At 42.3% G+C, this 21,815-nt stretch overlaps 1 protein-coding gene across 3 annotated transcripts in view; it reads left to right on the top strand.

Moving 5' to 3' along the window:
* RNF8 (ring finger protein 8) overlaps nt 1-21,527 on the top strand; it is a 30,638-nt gene extending 9,111 nt beyond the window's left edge. For 2 of the 3 annotated variants that reach the window (XM_012746904.3, XM_012746898.2), the window contains exons 3-8: nt 5,575-6,303; nt 8,816-8,878; nt 11,126-11,215; nt 14,435-14,542; nt 17,034-17,238; nt 21,054-21,527. In XM_012746904.3, the coding sequence (XP_012602358.1) occupies nt 5,575-6,303; nt 8,816-8,878; nt 11,126-11,215; nt 14,435-14,542; nt 17,034-17,238; nt 21,054-21,070 (1,212 nt within the window). In that variant the 3' untranslated portion in view covers nt 21,071-21,527. The remainder of the gene's footprint in view (nt 1-5,574; nt 6,304-8,815; nt 8,879-11,125; nt 11,216-14,434; nt 14,543-17,033; nt 17,239-21,053) is intronic. The other variant, XM_076003389.1, reaches the window with a different exon arrangement.
* Nucleotides 21,528-21,815: the final 288 nt, after the last annotated feature.

Below are 21,815 nucleotides of genomic sequence, written 5' to 3'. Positions count from 1 at the left end.
CTGGGTTCTCTCATCATAGTCTCTTCACCTGCTGGAATGACCAGAAAATGAAAGCTTTAAGTATAGATACAAAAATTGCAGCAAATGTTATTTTGGTTTAAAATAGGCTTAAAATAAAGAAAAAACCTTGGAGAACAGCTAACTCTGCATATAATATGAGGATGGTTCTAGTTGTATAGGTTTCAGGTAATTGATAATCTTCAGAGGGCCCACCCTTTGTATTGGTATCCAGCTCTTCTGTGTCAGTTGTTTCACAGTCACAATGTGAAGTGCTTTAGAGGCTTTGACGTGTCTTATTTGAGCTTTTTCTATTATTCCCCTCCTCTCCCGTTGCTTTTCACCTGCTACTTGGTGATTCCTGCCTTTGTTCTTCTGTGGATTCTAGCAGTTGAAGTCTCTGGTGAGCATACTCTATGGGAACAAACCTTGCTGCTTGGGATAGTTCATATTCTGGTCCTCCAGCAACTACAGCAGTGGTTCTCAACCCTGTTTCCAGTTTTTGCCTTTACCTGGGGTACTTTTTACAAATAATTGATGGTAGCACAATAAAATTAAGAATATCCATTCATCAAAAGACACTATTAAGAGAGTGAAAGGCAAACAGAGTGGAAGATGTCCGCTACATATTATAATCAATGAAGGATTTATAGTCAGATACATGCAAAACTCCAAATCAGTAAGAAAAAGACAGATACAAGCTAATTTTAAAAACAGGCAAGAGAAAGGCCCGTCACAAAAGATTGTATCCAAATGTTCAATATCCATGGAAAGTGTTCTAACTCATTAATGATCAGGGAAATGCAAATTGAAACCACAATGAAATACCACTACACACATTTAGACCAGAATGGCTAAAATCGAAGACTGCCAGTGCCAAGTATTGGCAAGGATATGGAACAAGTAGTGCTCTTAACTCTTCTGGTGGGAGTATAAATTCGTACAACTACTTTCGGAAATCATTTGGCATTATTTGTTATAGTTGAACATACGTATAGCTCATGCCACTGTTTTCCCTCCCAGGGAAACAACCCAAATGTCCATCAATAGAATGGATAAACAAACTGTGGAATATTCTTATAATGAAGCACTATACTGTAATGAACATGAATGAACTATATACAACAACATGGCTATATACCACATAAACATATTATTAAGGGAAAGAAACCAGACACAAAGAATATGATGCCATTTATATAATGTTCAAAACCAGGCAAAATTAATATGTGCTGTTAAGTCAGAATAGTAGTCGTTTTATCTGGTGGAAGGAAGGGCTTACTGACTAGGAGGGGGCACAGTGGGTTTCAGGAATGCTGATAATGTGGGTTTTGTTTTGTTTTTAACCTCATGGTAGTTACATTGAGATGTTCACTTTGTGATAATTCGTTTATTTGTACATTATGATTTGTGTACTTTTATGTTTGTGTGTTGTGCTTTAAAGAGTTTTTAAAAAAATCTTGACTGATATACATGAATTAGAATTGCTGGAATAGGCCGGGCGCTGTGGCTCACGCCTGTAATCCTAGCTCTTGGGAGGCTGAGGCGGGCGGATCGCTCAAGGTCAGGAGTTCGAAACCAACCTGAGCAAGAGCGAGACCCGTCTCTACTATAAATAGAAAGAAATTAATTGGCCAACTGATATATATATAAAAAATTAGCCGGGCATGGTGGCGCATGCCTGTAGTCCCAGCTACTCGGGAGGCTGAGGCAGAAGGATCACTCAAGCCCAGGAGTTTGAGGTTGCTGTGAGCTAGGCTGAAGCCACGGCACTCACTCTAGCCTGGACAACAAAGTGAGACTCTGTCTCAAAAAAAAAAAAAAAAAAAAAAGAATTGCTGGAATAAAACTCATGATACCAAGTGTTGAGAAGCATGCAGAGTAACTGGAACTCTTAAGCATTGCAAGTAGGAATATAAAATAGTATCTCCACTTTGAAAAACTATTTGGTGATTTTGTGGGGGTTGTTTGTTTTTAATTTTTTTACCCTAAGAGATTAGCTCTTGCTATGTCACCCAGGCTAGAGTAAAGTAGCCCAGTCATAGCTCACTGCAGTCTCAAACTTCTGGGCTCAACCTATGTTTGGTGATTTCTTTCTTTCTTTTTTTTTTTTTTTTGAGACAGACTCTTGTTCTGTTGTCTGGGGTAGAGTGCCATGGCGTCAGCCTAGCTTACAGCAACCTTAAACTCCTGGGCTCAAGCAATCCTCCTGTCTCAGCCTCCCAAGTAGCTGGGACTACAGGTGTGCACCACTACACCTGGCTAATTTTTCTGTTTTTAGTAGAGACGGGGTCTTGCTCTTGTTCAGGCTGGTCTCGGACTCCTGACCTCGAGCTGTTCTCCTGCATAAGCCTCCTAGAGTGCTGTGGTTATAGGTGTGAGCCACCATGCCTGGTTGATGTTTGGTGGTTTCTAAGAGTTAATCATCTTACCCAGTGATCCTATTTCAAGATATTTACCCAAGATTAATGATAACTTATGTTCTCATAGAAACTTGTCTGTGAATATTTATAGTAGCTTTATTCATAATTACTAAAACCTGGGGCAGAAACAGGAAATGGATAAGCTGTGGTCCACACATAGCCTTCAGTATTACTCAGCAATATAAAATAACAAACTAATAATGTAGCAACATGGATGCATCTCAAAGGCATTATACTAAGTGAAAGAAACCAGATTCAAAAGAGTATATACTGTATGAGTCCATTTATGTTACATTCTAGCAAAGACAGGTTTATGTAAGGTACAGATGAGCAGTTGCCTGGGAATGGGGGAATGGTTAACTACAAAGGGGAACTGTGTATTGACACAATTACACAACTACATCTGTTTGTATATAAAATGACTTTAGTTCCCATTTTAGGCCAGTTAACTCACTGTGAAGGTGAGACACAGACAGTGCTATTTGTTTTAAACTTTCCGCAGGTGATTTTGCTTTACTGCCAGGTGATTTTACTGTACATTCAGGGTTGAGAATCACTGAGCTGCATAACTCATCTAGATAACTTAAAGAAAACATTGCCTTTTGGCCTTGAGTTTCCACTGTCCTCAACAACTGCAAAAACAGTTGGACAGAGCATCAGGTGAAGTAATTTGTGTCTAAGGGGTGTGGGTTATCTCACATTTTTTCCATTGATGGCAAGGAGACATCTGGCAGGCTTTTCTCTGAATGTCATTTTACTGCTGCTGACATTGTTCAAGTTGGTGATTACGAAAGCCAACATCAAGAAGGAATTGAACAAAGCAAGATTTTTTTAAACTATTGTATTTGAGGTTATATCCTGGGCAGTACTTGATTGTTCTTATGAAGCCATGGGATTTTCGTACTTTTCTATAGTCTCCTTGTGAACAGACCTGACTCAGGGCTGTGGTCCAAATTATACCACTAGGTGTCACCAAGAAGTGATGAATGGGTAAACGTAGAGGAATCCAAGGACAAAGTGTGACGGGAGAATTTTGAGAGCTTATTTTCCAGACTGAAAGAAAGGGCTCTGAAAGAGGTGGGTTAATGCAGAGGATCTAGTGGAGGGCTGCAATATGTCTTGGAAGTTGCCCCATCTTCTTAGGGATTCCTTGTTCTCTCTACATTTGGGCTTCTTCTGTAACCTTGTTTATTTTACCTAATCTTTGTCTTTGAAACTTTTCTTAAATTTCTATAACTTGGTATTAGGTGACCTCCTATGTCACATTCTATAACCTAAAATTGACTATTCTACTATAAAAGTATTCTCAGATAGATTGTTCTGGCTCTATCCGCCTCCTTTGTTATTTCCCCATCTGTTGTTTTGGAAGTCAGCAGAACTGATCACTCCCTGTAGTTTCTCAGGCTGAATAGAAAGGATGAGAGAAGGCTGGCCAGATGAGGCAGGTTAGGCCCAGGACGGTGGAGAAAGACCTTTCTCTCCCTCTTTCTGCTCAAACCAAGTAATATAAGATAAAATGGGAAACAAGAGCCTAATACCAAACCAGAGCTAAGATCTGATCTCTACTTCCCCCTCTTTCTCTGTGGTTTGTGGTCAAGACTCCTGTCCCTCATATTTGGATTGACCAGGGATTTTTTCCTAGCTGAAAGTAGATGCCAGTGTAAACATAAGTCTTAATCTCATTTCAGAAGTGAGCTTCATCTCTGGCCTATCCCCCAAGTTTAAGTCTTTGATGTGAGTTAAAATGTCCACTAATATCTTTTAAGTCTAAATCCTGCATTTGTTTCAAATCTACTTTAGAACCTATCACCTTTGTTTAGTATCCCTTGGCTCACCCAGCTCCACATGATATTCCTTTGTATTTATAGGCTATGCCATGTAATCCCACATTTACTTATTTGTGCCCTTGTGTTGTCCTTTCTACAGTCAGCTACTAAAAGTTGTCTTTATATCTTCTACTTTCGCACTTTCACACTATTTACCTTGCAAGATGCTGAGCATGGAATTGAAGTGATTGTTGATAAATCAATTGAACCAAGACATAATAATAGTAGTGAGCATTTATACATGTAATACCATGTGTCCAGGCTGTTCTCTAAGTACATTACATATGTTATCTCATTGAATCCACACAAACACCAAGAGAGAGAGACTGCTATTATCACCCATTTTATACATGCAGTAACTCAGCCATAAAGAGGTCAAGAAACCTGCTCAGAGTCACACAGCTGTTAAGTGATGGAGCTGCATTACAAACCAGGCAGTCTGACTCCAGGATCCATGTTCTTAGCCCCTATACCATGACTTCATTAAAACTGTAAAAGTAAATATTTATCAAGCATTTATTATATATATGGGTCACTATGCTAAGTATTTTACATGTGTTATTCATTCCTCACAGGAACAGTGTGAGGTAGGTACTGTGCTATTACTATTCTACAGACAAAACGGGGGTATAGAGAGGTTAAGTAAATTGCCAAATGCCATGCAGCTAGTAATAAGCCCAAGGTGGTACACTTGGACTATGAACCATTATCTGTCTTGAGTCCAGAGTGCCAGCTCTTAATCACTATCCTGTATTGCCCTTTGTTAGTATTAATTAGGTCAGATCCTACCTGCAATTTGACCCCAGTACAAGGTCGGGTACTCTTTTTTTTGATTTATGTTTACTGGGAGGCATTTTACTAGTTCACCAATGTGTTGAGGGACTGCATCCAGAGACAGTACTTGAGTAACTGTCCTGGCCAAGCCTGTTCATGGCCCTCAGCATTAGATACTGTTTCCTTCACTAATAGCATTTTTTTCCAGTTTGGGGCCATTGCCTCCAGGTTAGGTTAATAGGAGCAATCCAGTTTCCATTTCCTTTTGTGCTGTTGTATGTGCTTGAGTAAATCATCCACCAGTAATAAGATAATTCCTGCCTGTTATATAGGCAGTGCCCTATAGAGGCATGAATGTGAAATATAGGTAAAAGTCAAAGCACTGTTTGAAGAATGCTGTTTCTAAGGATAGTGGTCTATGAACGTTTCTTTTCTATTTGTTTTCAAGGGTTTTCCTTCTGAAAAGGCAGAAGGTTTTGTAGCAGCAGGAGAGAAGTTCTGTTAAGAGGAGGAAAATCATGAAGCTTATTTTGTCTGTCTTTCACTTTCCCCAGAGTCTAAATGGTGTTTGGCTGAACAGAGAGCGTCTGGAACCTTTAAAGGTCTATTCCATCCATAAGGGAGACCACATCCAGCTTGGAGTGCCTCTGGAAAATAAACAGAATGCAGAGTATGAATATGAAGTTACTGAAGAAGACTGGGAGAGGATATATCCCTGTCTTTCCCCAAACGGTGATCAGATGATGGAAAAAAATAAGGGTTTGAGAACTAAGAGGAAATTTAGTTTGGATGAATTAGATGGTTCTGGAGCTGAAGGACCCTCAAATCTGAAATCTAAAATAAGTGAAGTATTTTATAAACCTGGTCAACTAGTGAAGTCTAATGGGAGAGGTGAGGTGGCCAATCAACCCTCTGAATATTTGGATCCTAAGTTGACTTCTCTTGAGCCAAATGAAAAGACCACAGAGTCTGGCCCCCAAAAAGTCACAGAGCTTCATCACAAGAAGCAGAAAGCCTCAAACTCTTCAGCTTCTCAGAGCAGCTTAGAGATCTTTAAGGTGACCATGTCCAGGATGCTGAAGCTGAAAACACAGATGCAAGAAAAACAAGTAGCTGTTCTGAATGTGAAAAAGCAGACCCAAAAGGAGAACTCAAAAGAAATTGTGAGAATGGAGCAGGAACTGCAGGACTTACAGTCCCAGCTGTGTGCAGAGCAGGCTCAGCAGCAGGCAAGAGTGGAGCAACTAGAGAAGACTTTCCAGGAAGAGGAACAGCATCTCCAGGTACCACACAGGAGGGAAAGACAGTGCCCCTCAGGGGTGGGCAGGCGGTTTGTGAGCCTCTGGCCAGAGCTCCTAGTTTCTGGGCCAGGTACCAAATGCTGAGCACCAGGGACAGGAAATGGAATGGGAACAGAAAACTTTGAGATAAAAGAAGGGAGTTGAGTAAAGGGTTAAGGCTTTAGCATGCTGATGATGAGATCAGGATCCAGAGCTGGGGTGCCAAGATAGGTTAAGGTGACAGCAGAGCCAACTAGGAAATAACTTATTTCAGGAAACAAAGCTGAGTCATCTCAGAACCAAGGTAAACTCAGGGAGAAGTTGGGTGAAAGTTAGATGCCATTGGGCCATATCCCTTAGTCCTAGGCAGATACAGGTCAGCTGGTTACTCTGCCCTTGTTACACATGACAGTTAGCTGTGAGGGTTAGTTAATGCTGTAGCTAACCTAGCAGGCGGGAGGCTAGAAAGGCAGAATATGTATTTCTGTCCTGAACAGCTAGCATTTGAGGGGACAGGTATGCCATGAATGCATTGTTGGGTTGAGTGATAAGCCACCTTCCAGTAGGAAGGTAAAATAATGACTGTCTTAGCTGCGTAAAGGTAAGACCAAATGTGTTCCCATCCCTAAGTCATTTACTTAAAAGACAAGCTCTTGCATAAAGCTTTAGGCTAGAGCTGATTCTGTCCCTGCTCAAAATGTCATTTCTCATCTGGCAGGAGCCACAAGTTTTATTCCCACCCAGTTGCTTGGGTAATATTGAATGTCAAGAATTCCCCATTGTTGACTTAGACCTCAGAAGGGCCAATCACAACTGAAGTGAATAAGCTTTTATCTTTTGTTTGAGTTGCTCAGGGTAAGGGATAACCAGGAGTGGTGTTGGCTTATTTCTGAACAATTTATAAATTTCATTCTGATCTCTGCTATCCCCTTGAACTGGTAGTATTAGCAAAGGCCATGGCTTAAATAGATCTTTCAAGGGTATATGCTGGTTGTTTGTGTGTACTGTTTTGCTTCTCCTAGCCAGCCTAGAGTAGTTCTTGAAATTAATAGAGGTTGGTTTTTCTATATATATTTAGGGTATCACACCATCACCAGAGTAGAACTCTCTTTAAAGGCTAATATGTTCAGGAACAAGAGTTACTGTTGATTCATATTTGTGGCTGCTCTGGGCATTGCTTCAAGATGTAGCTTCAGAATCTTTTTATGGTACCAAAATGTTAAAGATGAAAAGAATTAGTTTAGAGAATTTCTCTAGGTATGAGTAGGTCATGTATAAATTACTTGTGAAGCATACCTAGTCTCTTGTTTATTAGCCACATTTTCCTCTGCCCATCAAGCCGTAGGGATTTATCCCACCCCTCTACTTGTTCAGAAACTTGTTCAACCCTTGCTGCTTCACACAGGTTTTTTGTTTGTTTGTTTTGAGACAGAGTCTCGCGCTGTTGCCCGGGTTAGAGTGCTGGCTCACAGCAACCTCAAACTCCTGGGCTCAAGCAATCCTTCTGCCTCAGCCTCCTGAGTAGCTGGGAATACAGGCATGTGCCACCATGCCCGGCTAATTTTTTTAGTTGGCCAATTAATTTCTTTCTATTTATAGTAGAGACGGGGTCTCGCTGTTGCTCAGGCTGGTTTCGAACTCCTGACCTTGAGCGATCTGCCCACCTCGGCCTCCTAGAGTGCTAGGATTACACGTATGAGACACAGCCCGGCCAGGTTTGTGGTTTTTTTTTTTTTTTTTGAACACCCACATTGCCAGGGTTCTGGTGGTTATAAAGATGCTTAATAAATGGTTTTTACCATTAAGGACTTTATCTTGTTGAGGAGACAAGGTGTATTATGCACATAATATAAACAGAATAATTTTTAGTCAATATAGTAAACTGGAGAACAGTTTTCAAGTTGGCATATTAAATGGGTAAGTAATTCTTAAGGGGGAAAGGCCCAGAGGTTCTTGTGGAAGGTACTGGACATAGGTTAATGATGGTCTGGAAGGTGTCTACATTAGAGGAAGCTGATGGAGGAAATATAGCATAAGATCATGCAAGAAGAGAGGGGAAAGTGTCTAGGCTAAAAGTCATGATGAAACTCAGAATGAGAGACAGGTTGGCCAGAATAGAGGGAGGAAACATGGTAGGTCTTGTGAATGACAGCATGGCAGATTCTGTCTGAGTTTAGACATTTGATGGCTCGGAAGTTCTCAGGTTATATCCTTTTGGGAATCATAGCATTAGCCAAGGAAGGAGGTTTGAACTGTTAGCCCACAGTTTTTCCAGAATAACCAGAGTGGTGACTTGAAGCTGACAGCCCTGAGGTGTGTGGTATTTGAGCAGTTAACTCTGCTCAAATCCTTTACTGCCAACAGCTTGAAGTAAAACAGGAGATTTTCCATCTGCTCCCTGCACCCTGTTGTTTCCAGATGCTCCCACTAGCTGGTCTGCTCTGCTTGTTGCTGGATTTTGTTCCTTTTTTCCCATCCCTGCAGGGAAACCTTCCATTTTGTTTTGGCTTTGCAGGACTTGGAGAAAGAGGAAGGAGAAGAGGACCTGAAGCAACAGCTCTCCCAGGCTCTGCAGGAGGTAACTTATCTCTTGCCACTGTACTGAGATTATAGTGGGCCATGGAGTGAGGGGCAGCCAGGCATCATGTGGCCACTGGCTGCCTCTGCTGCTTAGCCCATACCTCTGTGGCATCTCCAGACTAAATAGAGCAGGTGGCAGCTGCTCAGACCATCAGGTTGGAGATTTGGATCCTCACAGACATGCCAAACCTCAGCATGAAAACTTACATCTTCATCTGAGCAGAAGTTGCTCCGGTAAAGATGGAATGGAGCCTTAGCAATTAGGAGACTCTCTGGGGAAGTGGCTTCACTTCCAGAAAGGTGAGGGTAGCAGAGGGGAAATGTGAGCTATGACTTGGCCACCAGAGCATGTGAGGGCCTCCATTACCTCACTGTCCCTGAGCTGTAGCTATCTAAAAGCCATTTGAGAATGTTCCAGTTAAGCATTTTAGGTCAGTTTGAGAATGTGCAGTTTAACAGTCAAGCAAGAGCAAGACAAATCTACTTAACAAAAAGGTAAAACTTAACGGGAATAAAATTCTCCTAAAACATTGCATGTAATTTTATTTCATTTAACTTGAGCACTCATTTGATTATTTTTTATGTGTCTTTTGCATCTTTAAAACCTTTGTTTTCTTTATATATTAAGATGAGTAGTTTGCACGTTTAGTTAGGTGGTTGGAGGGATGGTTCAGATTTCATTGAGAAAAGTGAGCAAATTGCATAAGAATTCGTTCAGAGGAATTTATCCTTACATTTTTTTATTGCATACCTACTTCCAAGTCTTACAGTGCTAACAGTCATGTAGTTACTTGTAAGTGTAACAGGGTGCCTGCCTTGATTTTCTTACAGTTTGCACAAACAGCTTTGGAAAGAACTAGGTGAAAATTAGTTAATTCTTTTTGGAATTTTATTTTTTGAGCTTGTTTATTTTCTAGGGTGGGAGAGTAAGCATGTTTCCCATTTGAAGCATTATTAAATGAATATTCAGATATTGTTTTGAAATTGACTGAAAAAGAATATGGTAGTTCTACTTGGAAATCCCTCAGGAATCATTGAGTACCTTGCATCCACAACGCCTTAACCTCTTCTGATACAGACAGGAAGGAAGAATCACTATCATCAAGGAATACTCTCATACATTTACTGGCCTAAAATGTGATACTTCTAGGTCATGGTTCTATACCGTCATGCCTGGGGGATGTGCCACTCTCATATGAAGCAGTGGTTAGTTTTTGTTCCACCATGCTAGTCCCTCCAAGCTGTTCTTTACCAAGCTGTTACAAAAACTTGCATTTTAATAGAGCTTAAGAAACTTTCTCAATGCTTTTCATACCTGTTTTTGTATATGCATTGAGGTAGGAGGGAACATCTGTTTTCCTATTTATAGATGAGAAAGTTAAAGCCCATACATCTAATTAGTGGTCAAGATGAAGACCCAGGCCTTCTGATGTAACTGCTTTTTTTCAGGGAGACCACATATTTTAAAATTTGTTTCTTGAGTAATATATTTTCAAAAATACTTACCTTTATTCTGCCTTCTTTTAAAAAGGATTTGAGGTGAAATTCTAAGTTATAAACTGTACTTAAGCATGAGGGAACTCATAAATTATGTTTCATAGATGTGGAACCTCTTGACATTTGGTGTAGGCAGTTTATCACATTGAATGAGCTATTAGCTCTTGGGCATGCCATCTTCCAGAAGATACTGGGAGGGTTCAGGCAGCATTGCCTTATAAACATATAGCATGTGATTTGTAGAATAAATCGGTTAAAGATCTTTTTCATGTCAATGAAAATGACTGTCTAGGTTCTCTGAATCCCATTTCCCCTTGATTATTTCTTAAAAGCTACTCCCAGTGCCACGTAGCTCATAATTACTAGTTCTTAAGAAGTGGTTCCCAGAATTACTTGGGTGGTGTTTTAAAAAAAATGCACATTTCTGGACATCAAGACAAACTTACAGAATCAGACTTTCTGGAAGGCAGTGAAAGTTCTTCATTTGTTTTGGATGGCCATTGATGTTGGCTTAGTTTCAGGTGGACTAATGAATTTGGTGGCCTCATACCCAATCTGCCACCATTCCTAAAAAAAGCAGCTGGTCAGTAGGATTTCCTAGTGGAATGAAGGCATTATTTTGAAATTACCAATTCATTGATCTTTGAACCAAAATCACTTACTAGAGCGAGGGAGCAGGCATGTAGGTGGATAAAAGGAAGTATGCTGAGAAGTTCATCCTGAGTGTATATCTGCTATGTTTCTGCAGCACCGGGCTCTAATGGAAGAGCTAAATCGTAGCAAGAAGGACTTTGAAGCAATCATTCAAGCCAAGAACAAAGAATTGGAGCAGACCAAGGTACTGGAAAGAAGATGGAGGTTTAGAATTTGGTTAGTACATGCAACTGAGCATTTTCAACAGTGCAAGAGTTGCCATGGTGAATGAAGAGAAAAATTATGGCTGCTCCTTGCCTCAGGAGAAATAATCTATAAAATTATTCAAGCCTATAGAAGATTCAGCCTGTAAGACAATATCTTTTCTTTCCTTTGTTCAGAAATGAAATACTGGGAATAAGGCACTTGCACCCTGCATTCTAGTCCTTTGTCTATGGTGGATGCTTCTTTAGGGTGTGTCACTGGTACAGACTAAGGAGTGTTACAGTCAAAATAAAAAAATAATTCCTCCTGATGTGTTCATGTAATTCCTTCCTATGTCAAGTCAGTAGAACTCTTAAATTAGAGGTTATAAACTTAAATGCCCACCAGGGCCAGACAGGTAATAAAACTGAGTGAAGGCTGAGCGCAGTATCTCATACCTGTAATCCCAGCACTCTGGGAGTCTGAGGCAGGAGGATTGCTTGAGCGTAGGAGTTTGGGACCAGCCTGAGCAAGATTGAGACCCCCATCTCTATAAAAATAGAAAAATTAGCCAGGCATCATGGCACCCACCTGTAGTCCTAGCTACTTGGGAGGCTGAGGTGGGAGGATTGCTTGAGCCCAGGAGTTTGAGGTTGCAGTGAGCTACGATGATGCCGCTGCACTTGTAGTGACAGAGCAAGACTCTTTCTCAAAAAAAAAAAAAAAAAAAAAAAAAAAGGAATGAAGTGGCCTGGGTGTGAGAATGTAGCAGAAAGCCGTGAGGACTATGGCTCACTTGATGGGGATACTCACCCCCTACCCCAGGACACAGCTGTTCTCTGCTCAGCCAGTTGTTGCCATCCAGAAATATAAGCTAAGTATTGTCAGATCTTCTTTCTTTCTTTTTTTTTTTTTTTTTTTTTGAGACAGAGTCTCACTTTGTTGCCCAGGCTAGAGTGAGTGCCGTGACGTCAGCCTGGCTCACAGCAACCTCAATCTCCGGGGCTCAGCAATCCTACTGCCTCAGCCTCCCGAGTAGCTGGGACTACAGGCATGCGCCACCATGCCCAGCTAATTTTTTGTATATATATATATTTTTAGTTGGTCAATTAATTTATTTCTATTTTTGGTAGAGACGGGGTCTCGCTCAGGCTGGTTTTGAACTCCTGACCTTGAGCAATCCGCCCGCCTCGGCCTCCCAAAGTGCTAGGATTACAGGCGTGAGCCACCACGCCCGGCCAGATCTTCTTTATTTTTCCATAGCAGATGGAAACCCAGATGTTCATGTGAAATATTCTAGTTTTCAGATATTGACAACAAGTTCGGTTTTTGTATATTTTTTAATACCACTAAGGTGAAACTAAATAATTCTGCAGGGTAGATCCAGTGTTCAGGCTACCACTTTGCAACTTGGGTCTGACTTTGTCTCTCATCCTGCCCTATTCTACACTGCTGAGTACAGAAAGGAAGGGACAAGACTTTCTTCTTAGTTAGTTTGATATACTTAACCTCTGTTGAAATCACATAGTACCTTCTCCCCCGGTATTCAAGAAACTATGTCTTGTTAAACCCAGTGATTCATAAGGTTTCAGGGAATTCGACTCTAGTTAGAAATGGATCCAGACTCTCTTCACTACTCTAAGCAATCTGACAATCTTTGTTTTGATTGGGAAAGAAAAGAAAAGATGAAAAATGAGCCAACCACTCAAATATACCCCAAATGGCTTTTCCTCTCCCCATCAGAGGCTCTTGATACTTTGTTTGGGGGAAAAGGTACTAACTTAAATAAACGTCTGCTTCAAGAGAGCATACCTAGCACCCTCCCTAAAAAGTGTGTTTGCAAGCAGTCTGACCTCTTGGGGAGGGCACAGGGAAATTGTACTGCAGACCTTGACCTCAACCTCAACCTCTGAAGGAGTGGGAAGTGACAAGTATAGGGCAGGGAGCCTAAAGGTACTTCAAGAGCTCATCTCTCCAGCCTCCTGCCTCCAGAGGTATATCTTTATGTTATAGATGAGGCAGCAACAAAGAACACAGGGACCTTAGAACTAATTCAGGCTTCCTGCTTCTGTGGACTGTTCCTCTTATCTTTTATTGTCCAGTGAGTTTTTAATTGTTTGGGATGATTTTATATCACCTCTGAACTGCAGCTTGCTATAGAATGCTTAATGTCCTACTTGGCCTTGGGTGGTTGGTGAGAGTAGTATGCCACCTTTATTTTTTCTCATTTGGTTAATTTGGGGGAATGAGACAGAACCTATAATGCAAATACTGAAAAAGTGGTGTTTTAGTCCATTTAGGCTGCTATAAGAAAATGCCATAAACTGGGTAGCTTATAAACAACAGAAATTTATTTCTCATGGTTCTGGAGGCTGGGAAATACAAGAACAAAGTGCTGGCAGATGAGGCATCTGGTGAAAGCTATCTTCTTCATAGAAGGAGTTTTCTTACTGTGTCCTCATGTGGTAGAAGGGGCAAACAAGCTCTTTCAGGTGCCTTTTATAAGGCCACTAACCCTATTTATGAGCACAGAGCCCTCATGACCTAGTTACTTCCCAATGGCCAGCCCCAGCCTCTCAATACAGTCACCTTGGGGATTAAGTTTCAACATAAGAAATTTGGGGGGAACACAAACCATAGCAAGTGGGGAGAGGGAAGAAAGAAAGTTAGCACTCTGTATTAGAAAGCAATTCTTTTTTTTTTTTTTTTTTTTTTTTTGAGACAGAGTCTCACTTTGTCGCCTAGGCGAGAGCGAGTGCTGTGGCATCAGCCTAGCTCACAGCAACCTCAAAGTCCTGGGCTCAAGCAATCCTGCTGCCTCAGCCTCCCAAGTAGCTGGGACTACAGGCATGTGCCACCATGCCTGGCTAGTTTTTTCTATATATTTTTAGTTGGCCAATTAATTTCTTTCTATTTTTAGTAGAGACGGTGTCTCGCTCTTGCTCAGGCTGGTTTTGAACTCCTGACCTTGATCGATCCGCCCGCCACAGCCTCCCGGAGTGCTAGGATTACAGGCGTGAGCCACCGCGCCTGGCCTAGAAAGCAATTCTTGAGAAACAGTAATCCTTAGGGAAAGTTTTATTCTTATGTTGCTGCACCAGAATGAATTATTAATTAAGATTCCTGAATCCTATTCCAGACAATTAACCCTGCTCCTTGTCCTGTTCTGCATTCTTGTTGGTTCTGTCAGAATAACAGGGGGGGTTGTGTGTCTCTGCAGGAAGAGAAGGAGAAGGTGCAAGCACAGAAGGAAGAAGTTCTCAGCCACATGAATGATGTGCTAGAGAATGAGCTCCAGTGTATTATTTGCTCAGAATACTTCATTGAGGTAATTATCAACAGTTGCTCACCCTGTTGTATTCTCCCAACCCTGAATGGAGTCTGGGCTATACAGGCTGCTTTGCTACAAGAAACATTCTGAAGAGACTTTTCTTCCAAGACCTTATTACAGCTATTTGATTTCAAAGTGACCTCTAGAGATGGCCACTTCTCATTTGTTCTTTAGTCTTCTTTCCCTTCACCATCCTTTTCTGTATTTCATCTGTCCTTAATTATTTATTTGGTATGATTAACATTTTTAGCTGCAATAAAGTTTTTATGTCTTTGTTGTTGGGGGGGAACATGGCCACATGGCATTAGATTTTTGAAGTCTCAAAATAAAACTGCTCAGTAAAGCTATTTTTTCTTTACTCCGAATGGGCACAATGCTGACAGTAGGTTTATAGTGTAGCCTCTTAAACAGGGTGGTAAATGTCAATGATGGTGGTCACTTTGGGAATACAGGGACCAAATGAATGTATTTCAGGGACTCTGAGGTTTCTTATGAAAATGAAACATCTCTCCCCTAGGCTGCCATTTGTTATCCTGTATTGTATGTTTTTGTACCAGCTCTTTTACTTTTTAAATATTCTGCCATTTGTGACCAGTTCATCTTAGAACCACAAGTGTTAAACTCAGATTGTTAAATGACTGTGCTTTACACACTCCTTTAACAAGGAAAACGCTTATACACTCTGCTTGCTTTTCTCAGGCAGTCTTTAGGGAGTTTGGGTCTATCAGTCTCCTGAAAAATCTCTCCTGGGCAGACTTGTTTCTTTTTCTCTGGGTTCATTTAGACTTCAGATCATAATTTCCCCCTAGTTTCTAGTCATATGATTCCCTACTTTGAAGAACACTCAGTGTTGTTTTGGCAGAGCTTATGGACTCCAGTAGAGAAAGACAAGGAAAGGGGGTTGGAATGGGTGACAAGTTAGCCATCCCAGAGCATCTGCACAGACATGTAAGAAATAAACAACTTGACCTGTGTTTTGTTTATAGAATAGCGTCTGACTTACTCTACTGGTAACTTCTTAAAGTCAGTCTTAGTCTTAGCAAGATGTTTCATTTTAATCAGACAGGTTGTTAGTCCTTTTATTAGAGTTTATCTTACGTAGTAAACACAATGTCTCCTAATTTCTTAGCTTTCTGTGCTTATCCTGGCGTTTAAAAAATACATAATATCTGTGTTCTTTTCCACTGCTATCCTAAAAGCAGGAATGAGGACTTTTGAGCCTCAGAAAAAGTTGTCTCGTAGGAGATATACATAAATGAGAATAACAAATAAATGGTTTATATTCTTAGGAGTGAAAGGACCCTGGCAGAAATCTGACAAGGGGTTTTACTCAGAAGAGTATCTCAGTACAGGCTCCTTGTGTTTTCTTTCCTCATAGGCAATCTGCTTAGAGGTTCAGGCACTGTCAATGAACCCATTACATTTTTGACATTTTTTAGTTCCTTTTTGCCAGCCTTTTTTTTTTTGGAGTCTTGCTTTGTTGCCCAGGCTAGAGTGAGTGCCGTGGCATCAGCTCACGGCAACCTCAAACTCCTGGGCTCAAGCAATCCTGCTGCCTCAGCCTCCCGAGTAGCTAGGACTACAGGCATGCGCCACCATGCCCGGCTAATTTTTTCTATATATATTAGTTGGCCAATTAATTTCTTTCTATTTGTTAATAGAGACGGTGTCTCGCTCTTGCTCAGGCTGGTTTCGAACTCCTGACCTCAAGCAATCCACCCGCCTCAGCCTCCCAGAGTGCTAGAGTTACAGGCGTGAGCCACCGCGCCCGGCTTGCCAGCCTTTTTAATTGCCTTTTATATTATTTTACTTTTTTAGTTTCTTTAGGGATGATACTTCCTATCATTCTGTATACTGACTATTCAGTATGTACTCCACTTCATATATTAAAATTGAAGTTCTAATTCACCATTAGCAGGACATAAATATGTTTTTCATAAGAGAATTAGTAATGTAGATGTACAACATTTACACACTTACTAGTCCTACTTGTGTCAGTGACATTTGTTTGCAGGGTGGCTAATCTGTGTTGGCAGTGTGGCCTGAGTTGGTGAATCAAGACAGATAAATCAGCCTACCTAGAGCCTGAGTCTGTGACCTTAACTTTGAGAAAGGAGGAAATGAGTTGTCTTAACGTGAAGTTTAAAATTCTCCAACTCCACTGGATGCAGTGTGGCTCATGACTGTAATGCTAGCACTTTGGAAAGCCAAGGTGGGAGGATTGAGCCCAAGAGTTTGAGGCTGCAGTGAGCTATGATTGTGCCACTGCACTCTAGCTAGGGAGGCAGAGTGAGACCCTGTCTCAAAAAAAAAAAAAAAAAATCCAACTCCAAGAATGATTCTAACACTCTGTAAACCCTCCAGATGGGATTGTGGTTATCTTTTCATTTGGCCTTGAAAATGAGCTCCTGTCCTACCTTTAAGATCATAACTACCCCAAGGAAGTAAGGGTGATGGTTCTGATGTGTTGTTCACATTTCCATTGTAGGCTGTCACCTTGAACTGTGCCCACAGTTTCTGTTCCTACTGTATCAATGAATGGATGAAGCGGAAGATAGAATGCCCCATTTGTCGGAAGGACGTTAAGTCCAAAACCCGCTCCCTGGTTCTGGACAATTGCATTAATAAGATGGTAGATAATCTGAGCTCAGAAGTGAAAGAACGACGAATTGCCCTCATTAGGGAAAGAAAAGGTGAGTGAGTGTAAGAATCCCTACTCCTCAAGAAAGAATTTATTTACTTCCAGATTTCAGTAAAAAAATTTTTTTTTGGTTGGGAAGAGAGAGTCAGAGTAACGGTTCTTGAACTAAGGAAGAGGTGGAAGAAATGGGAAAGAGTAAAAGGAGTTAAAGATAGTGAATGTGTGAGAGAGTTTAGGTAGAATTAACCTCTGTTATTTGCACAGCAGGAAAGTGGGGTTAAGTGTGTGTGTCTTAGTTGTGTGGGGTCAAAGATGTGATTAAAAAACACACAGTCAGACGTTTTGCTGTACTGATCACTAGATGGTACTGTTGCTTAAGACATCTAGGTGTTGCAAAACATTCAGTTGGGTATATGATGATTATAAGTAGGATGTGTACAAGTCAAAGATTAACAACTTGGAGAATGCCTAAAGAAAACACATATACAGGTTCTACCTATGAGTCACAGTTACACAATTTGGGCATAATGTTATGCCAAAGATATAAATATAATCCTACATGTATTTCCTAACAAGTCTCTAGTTGGAGAGAGAGACTGGAAAAGAGATGGGTGAGTTTCCCTAATGAACTCGCCTTCCATAGTGAATACCTGTTCATTTAGCCAAGTGACACTTGAGGCCTCTTGTGTTGGGAACTGTAGAGAGCCACTCTGCTTGAGACTTAAGTGTCTCTGTGGAAATGAATATGTCTCTGGGCAAAGCACAAGGAGTTAAGGGGTAGAAAGGATTGGTTATCGGGCAGGGATAAGAAAACAGATCAACAAGTTAGGTGTGATATGTTCAGCCCCTTCAGTAGTCCAGTTAGGCTCTGCCTTCTGGGAAAGCTTCAGAGCCAAAGTGCTGTGATGTCAATTGGCTGCCCATTATAGGCCCATCAGAGAAGAAGAACCAGAAGCTCACTGCCCTTACAGGTGCTTTCCCCACCTGGCCATTTGAAACCACATTTGTGTGTGTTCTTTGGTTGTACCTTTCTCTAAGTCCAGAGTAGCTGGAAGGGTCAAAAGGCCACACTACTTAGAATAGGATCTTCTGTTCACTTACTCCTTTTCCTTAGCCCTCCAACAGATGTCATCCATTTCGGGTCAGGAATGTGGTACTGTGACTCGCAAGCAGCTGTGGTATGAAACTGGCTCTTGGTTGGTCAGCCTGATTGGAGGCAGCAGGCCTGTCAGAGAGGCAGGTAGTGCAGGTGCTGAGCAGGAAGTGTGTCTGAGCCTGTTATGCTCAAGGAAGACATTCTGACCTGTGGGAGGGTGGGGCAACCTTCAGTGGGTTCTTTGGAACCAAAGTGTTTTCCACTTTTCTGACACATGTCTGCTACTGAATTTTGTGCTCAATTTTGAACTCCCACAGATTTTTTTTACCTCCGATAGCTACTTATTTCTGGCAGAATTCCATTGTTCCTCATTTTTACCTCCTATCACTCAATAAGCATTTATAGGAATACCACACTAGGCATTGGGATAGAGGTGAATAACGCATTATCTCAGCACTCAGTCTGGTGAGGACAGGCCCATAGATAGTGTGATGAGTTCCACAACAGGCCGAAGTTATGAAACTCAGAGGAGGGGACACTTAATTTGGCTTGGGCAAGTAAAGGCATGGGAGAAAGCTTCACAGAGGAAGTGACATTTGAACTGAGCCTTAAAGATTCCCTAGGGGGTGAGCTTTCCAAGCAGAGGAAACAGCACAAGCAAAACACAGAAGCATGAGAAGCAGTGACTGCCCACCTTCCCCAGTGTGCTTCACACGAGACATGATGTTCTCATGGTGCCAGACTTGCATGAGGACAGCCGAAGCTTAGAAATTACCTACTGAGGCCTTGTGAATTTTTTTTTCTTACTTTCCATTCTGAGAGGAACCTGGGAACCCAAATTGGACCAAGATTAGGTTATAGCCCTTGAGCTGAAGTGTGCCGAGTCTGTGGGAGTGGGGATGCATGAGCTTTCTCCCCACGGCCCACTGCCTGGGTCCTTCCCTGCAGTCCAGCACAGTAGGTGACTTCGTGAAGCACTGGGAAGGGAAAGGGAGTCCCATGTCCTAAATTCACCTTTGACTCCCTTACACAAAGTTACTTCTGCAGAGCAAATAATACCAGCACCTCCTCCTTTTCCTCTCCAGAGGCTAAAGAGGGTCTCTCCGCCTTTTCGCTAACACCAGGGGGCTATGCAGTAAACCAAATCAGCCTCTCTGTTGCGTGCATCGACTGAGAGCATTCTGGCACTCATTTTAGTTTCTGTAGTTATCGCGCGAGTGCAGCTAGAGACAGACAAACGTTCTGAGACCCGATTTAAGGAAAGATGTGCCAGAGCCATCGGCAGGGCAGCTTCATTGGGCTGCAGTGTGAGTTGAGAGAAAATTCAGTTTAAATGCAAACCTTCCTTGCATATTCCAGGGCCAGTTGAAAGCTGGTTTCATCCCTGTGCATGAAAATTTTTTAAAAGGACCAAATTTAGGATCTGGGAACTAGGATTGGCACACCTGTGATTGTCAAAGTCTTAACACTGTGGCAGGGCCCTGGGCAGGGATTGTTCTTACCACGAATTCAGAGGGGGAGACATGCCTGCTTGTGGCAGCAGGGGGCTGCCTGTGCAGGTGTGCCTGTGCTCCAATTTCACTGAGAGCAGCCTCATTTTTAAGGCCTCCTTGGCTGATTGTTGTCCTGACATTCCATATCCCAGTGGGAAGAGTGATGCCTCTGACCAATTAGCCATTGATCTCTTGCAAACTGTGAGGCCAGAGGAGAGGAGGGCGGGGAGGATGTTAGGATTCTGGGTCCTGAGGTGGGGGATGCTCTGGAGCTGGGGCAGATAAGAAACAGTCAGAAATTCTTGTCACACGAGTAATTGTGGCTCTCTGCGATGTTGACAAGAGATTTTTCTGAAGGGAAGAGATTTTCTGTAATCTCCCTCTGGAGCTGGTGAGGTGAGGGAGCAGTCTTCTGTCAGCTGCTCCCTTCCCGTTTCTTCTGTTCTCATTAGTTGTTAGTTGGTTGACAAGAGTGTTAACACCCTCACTTTTTGCTTTTCCTAGCAGTTTCTCTGGGTTGTGCTCAGAAAAGGAAAAAGTAAGTGATCTAGAAGTAAAAATCTCATTGGTCTTTTAAAACAGTGATTTTTAGCCCAGGGGCTTTTAAAAACTACATTCCCCAGCTCCCGTGCTGTTATAATAGTGACTAGAGAGGCTACTAGTGAGTGTGCCATGGCCTTCAGGTGTGCTGAGGTGGGGAGAAAGGTTTGTGAACCACAGCTGTTTTGAATCTGTGACACAGGACGCTCCAGAGGTTGAGGGTCTCTTGTAAGATCAGCCCAGGTCAGACAGACCACATGGCCAGTAGCTCAGCAGCTTCCTGTCGGCTAAGAGATGGGTGGTCCAGACATAGGACAGGAGAAACTGGCAGAGCCCAGGCTCTGAAGAGTATCCATCTGCCCACTGGGCAGGCGTTCCCTGGTATTGCCCATTGCCATTTGCTGAAAGACAGAGCCTTGCAAGGGAATGTCTGGGGGAGTGGCCGCAGTAATGGTGTCTGGCAAGTTGAGCTCATCCAGGGAGAATTCTTGTTAGCAGGAGATGCGGAGAGGAAGGCTGGGCAAGGGGCAGTTTGCGTAGGGCCTTGTAGGCTTGAAAGGGCCTTGACTTTAACTCTTAGTCTGAGAGGAATTGGGAGTGGGCTTTGAGCAGAGTGACGTGATCTGACTACATTTCTCCATTCACTGGCTGCTGTGTGGGAAGGTGGCTGAGGGCAAGGATGGCCAAGGAAGGGAAATGTAGGCGGCTCCTTTATTTTTCTTTTCTTTCTCTCCAAAGCAAAGAGACTGTCCTGAAGAATGTGCTTTAAGGGCATTTGAAAGACTGCCAGGCAGTGGGAGCTTAACATGGTCTGGAGGATTCTCTGGACGTGATGCGGCCACTCTGGAGGTCACCTGAGGAGCCATGTGGGGCAGAGACTGCAGAGTTGGGAAGCCCTCCCTCAGGCAGCGTCCACGTCAGCCAGCCCTGCTACCGTCCCTGGAGAACCACTGGGGCTTGCTGCGCCAAGCACTTCAGGGTATTTCGTAGACTCTGCCTCACTACGTGTTGAATGGGTTATTTGAGTTCTGTTTTGTTTTTTAAAGTTGTTGTTGTTATTTTGATACCTCAGAAGCACCTTTGTTGACAGTTTTGGACAGGTTGGGTGTACCCCATGGCTGCCCCTGACGGTGGCCTCTATTTTGAGAGGACGGCTTACCTCTTCTTTGTGAAAACAGTATGTCATTTCCTGGAAATAAAATGTAAAACCTGTCAGTTGCTCAGCTGGGCTTTGGTGTATTTACCTTCTTCCCTTCCAGCTCACAGACGGTCTCACAAGTAAACACGGCAGCTCATAGATTACAGCTAAGAAAGTGACTGTATCAGATGATAGACTTCAAGTGAATGTCAGCCTGAGAAGCTAAGCCCATGCTCGCAGCCACACCTGATGGGCTCTGTGAACCCCTTGTCAGGGTCCTTATCACAGAGGCGGGTCACTGCTTACCTTGATTTGGGGCGAGGGGAATTCCTGTTCTTCAGCTAGTGTTCTAAAGATATTTC

This window comes from Microcebus murinus, chromosome 5, assembly GCF_040939455.1.
Source record: "Microcebus murinus isolate Inina chromosome 5, M.murinus_Inina_mat1.0, whole genome shotgun sequence".
NCBI lineage: Eukaryota > Metazoa > Chordata > Mammalia > Primates > Cheirogaleidae > Microcebus > Microcebus murinus.
The sequence above is the reverse complement of the archived record's forward strand: the minus strand, read 5'-3'. Positions and strand labels throughout refer to the sequence as shown.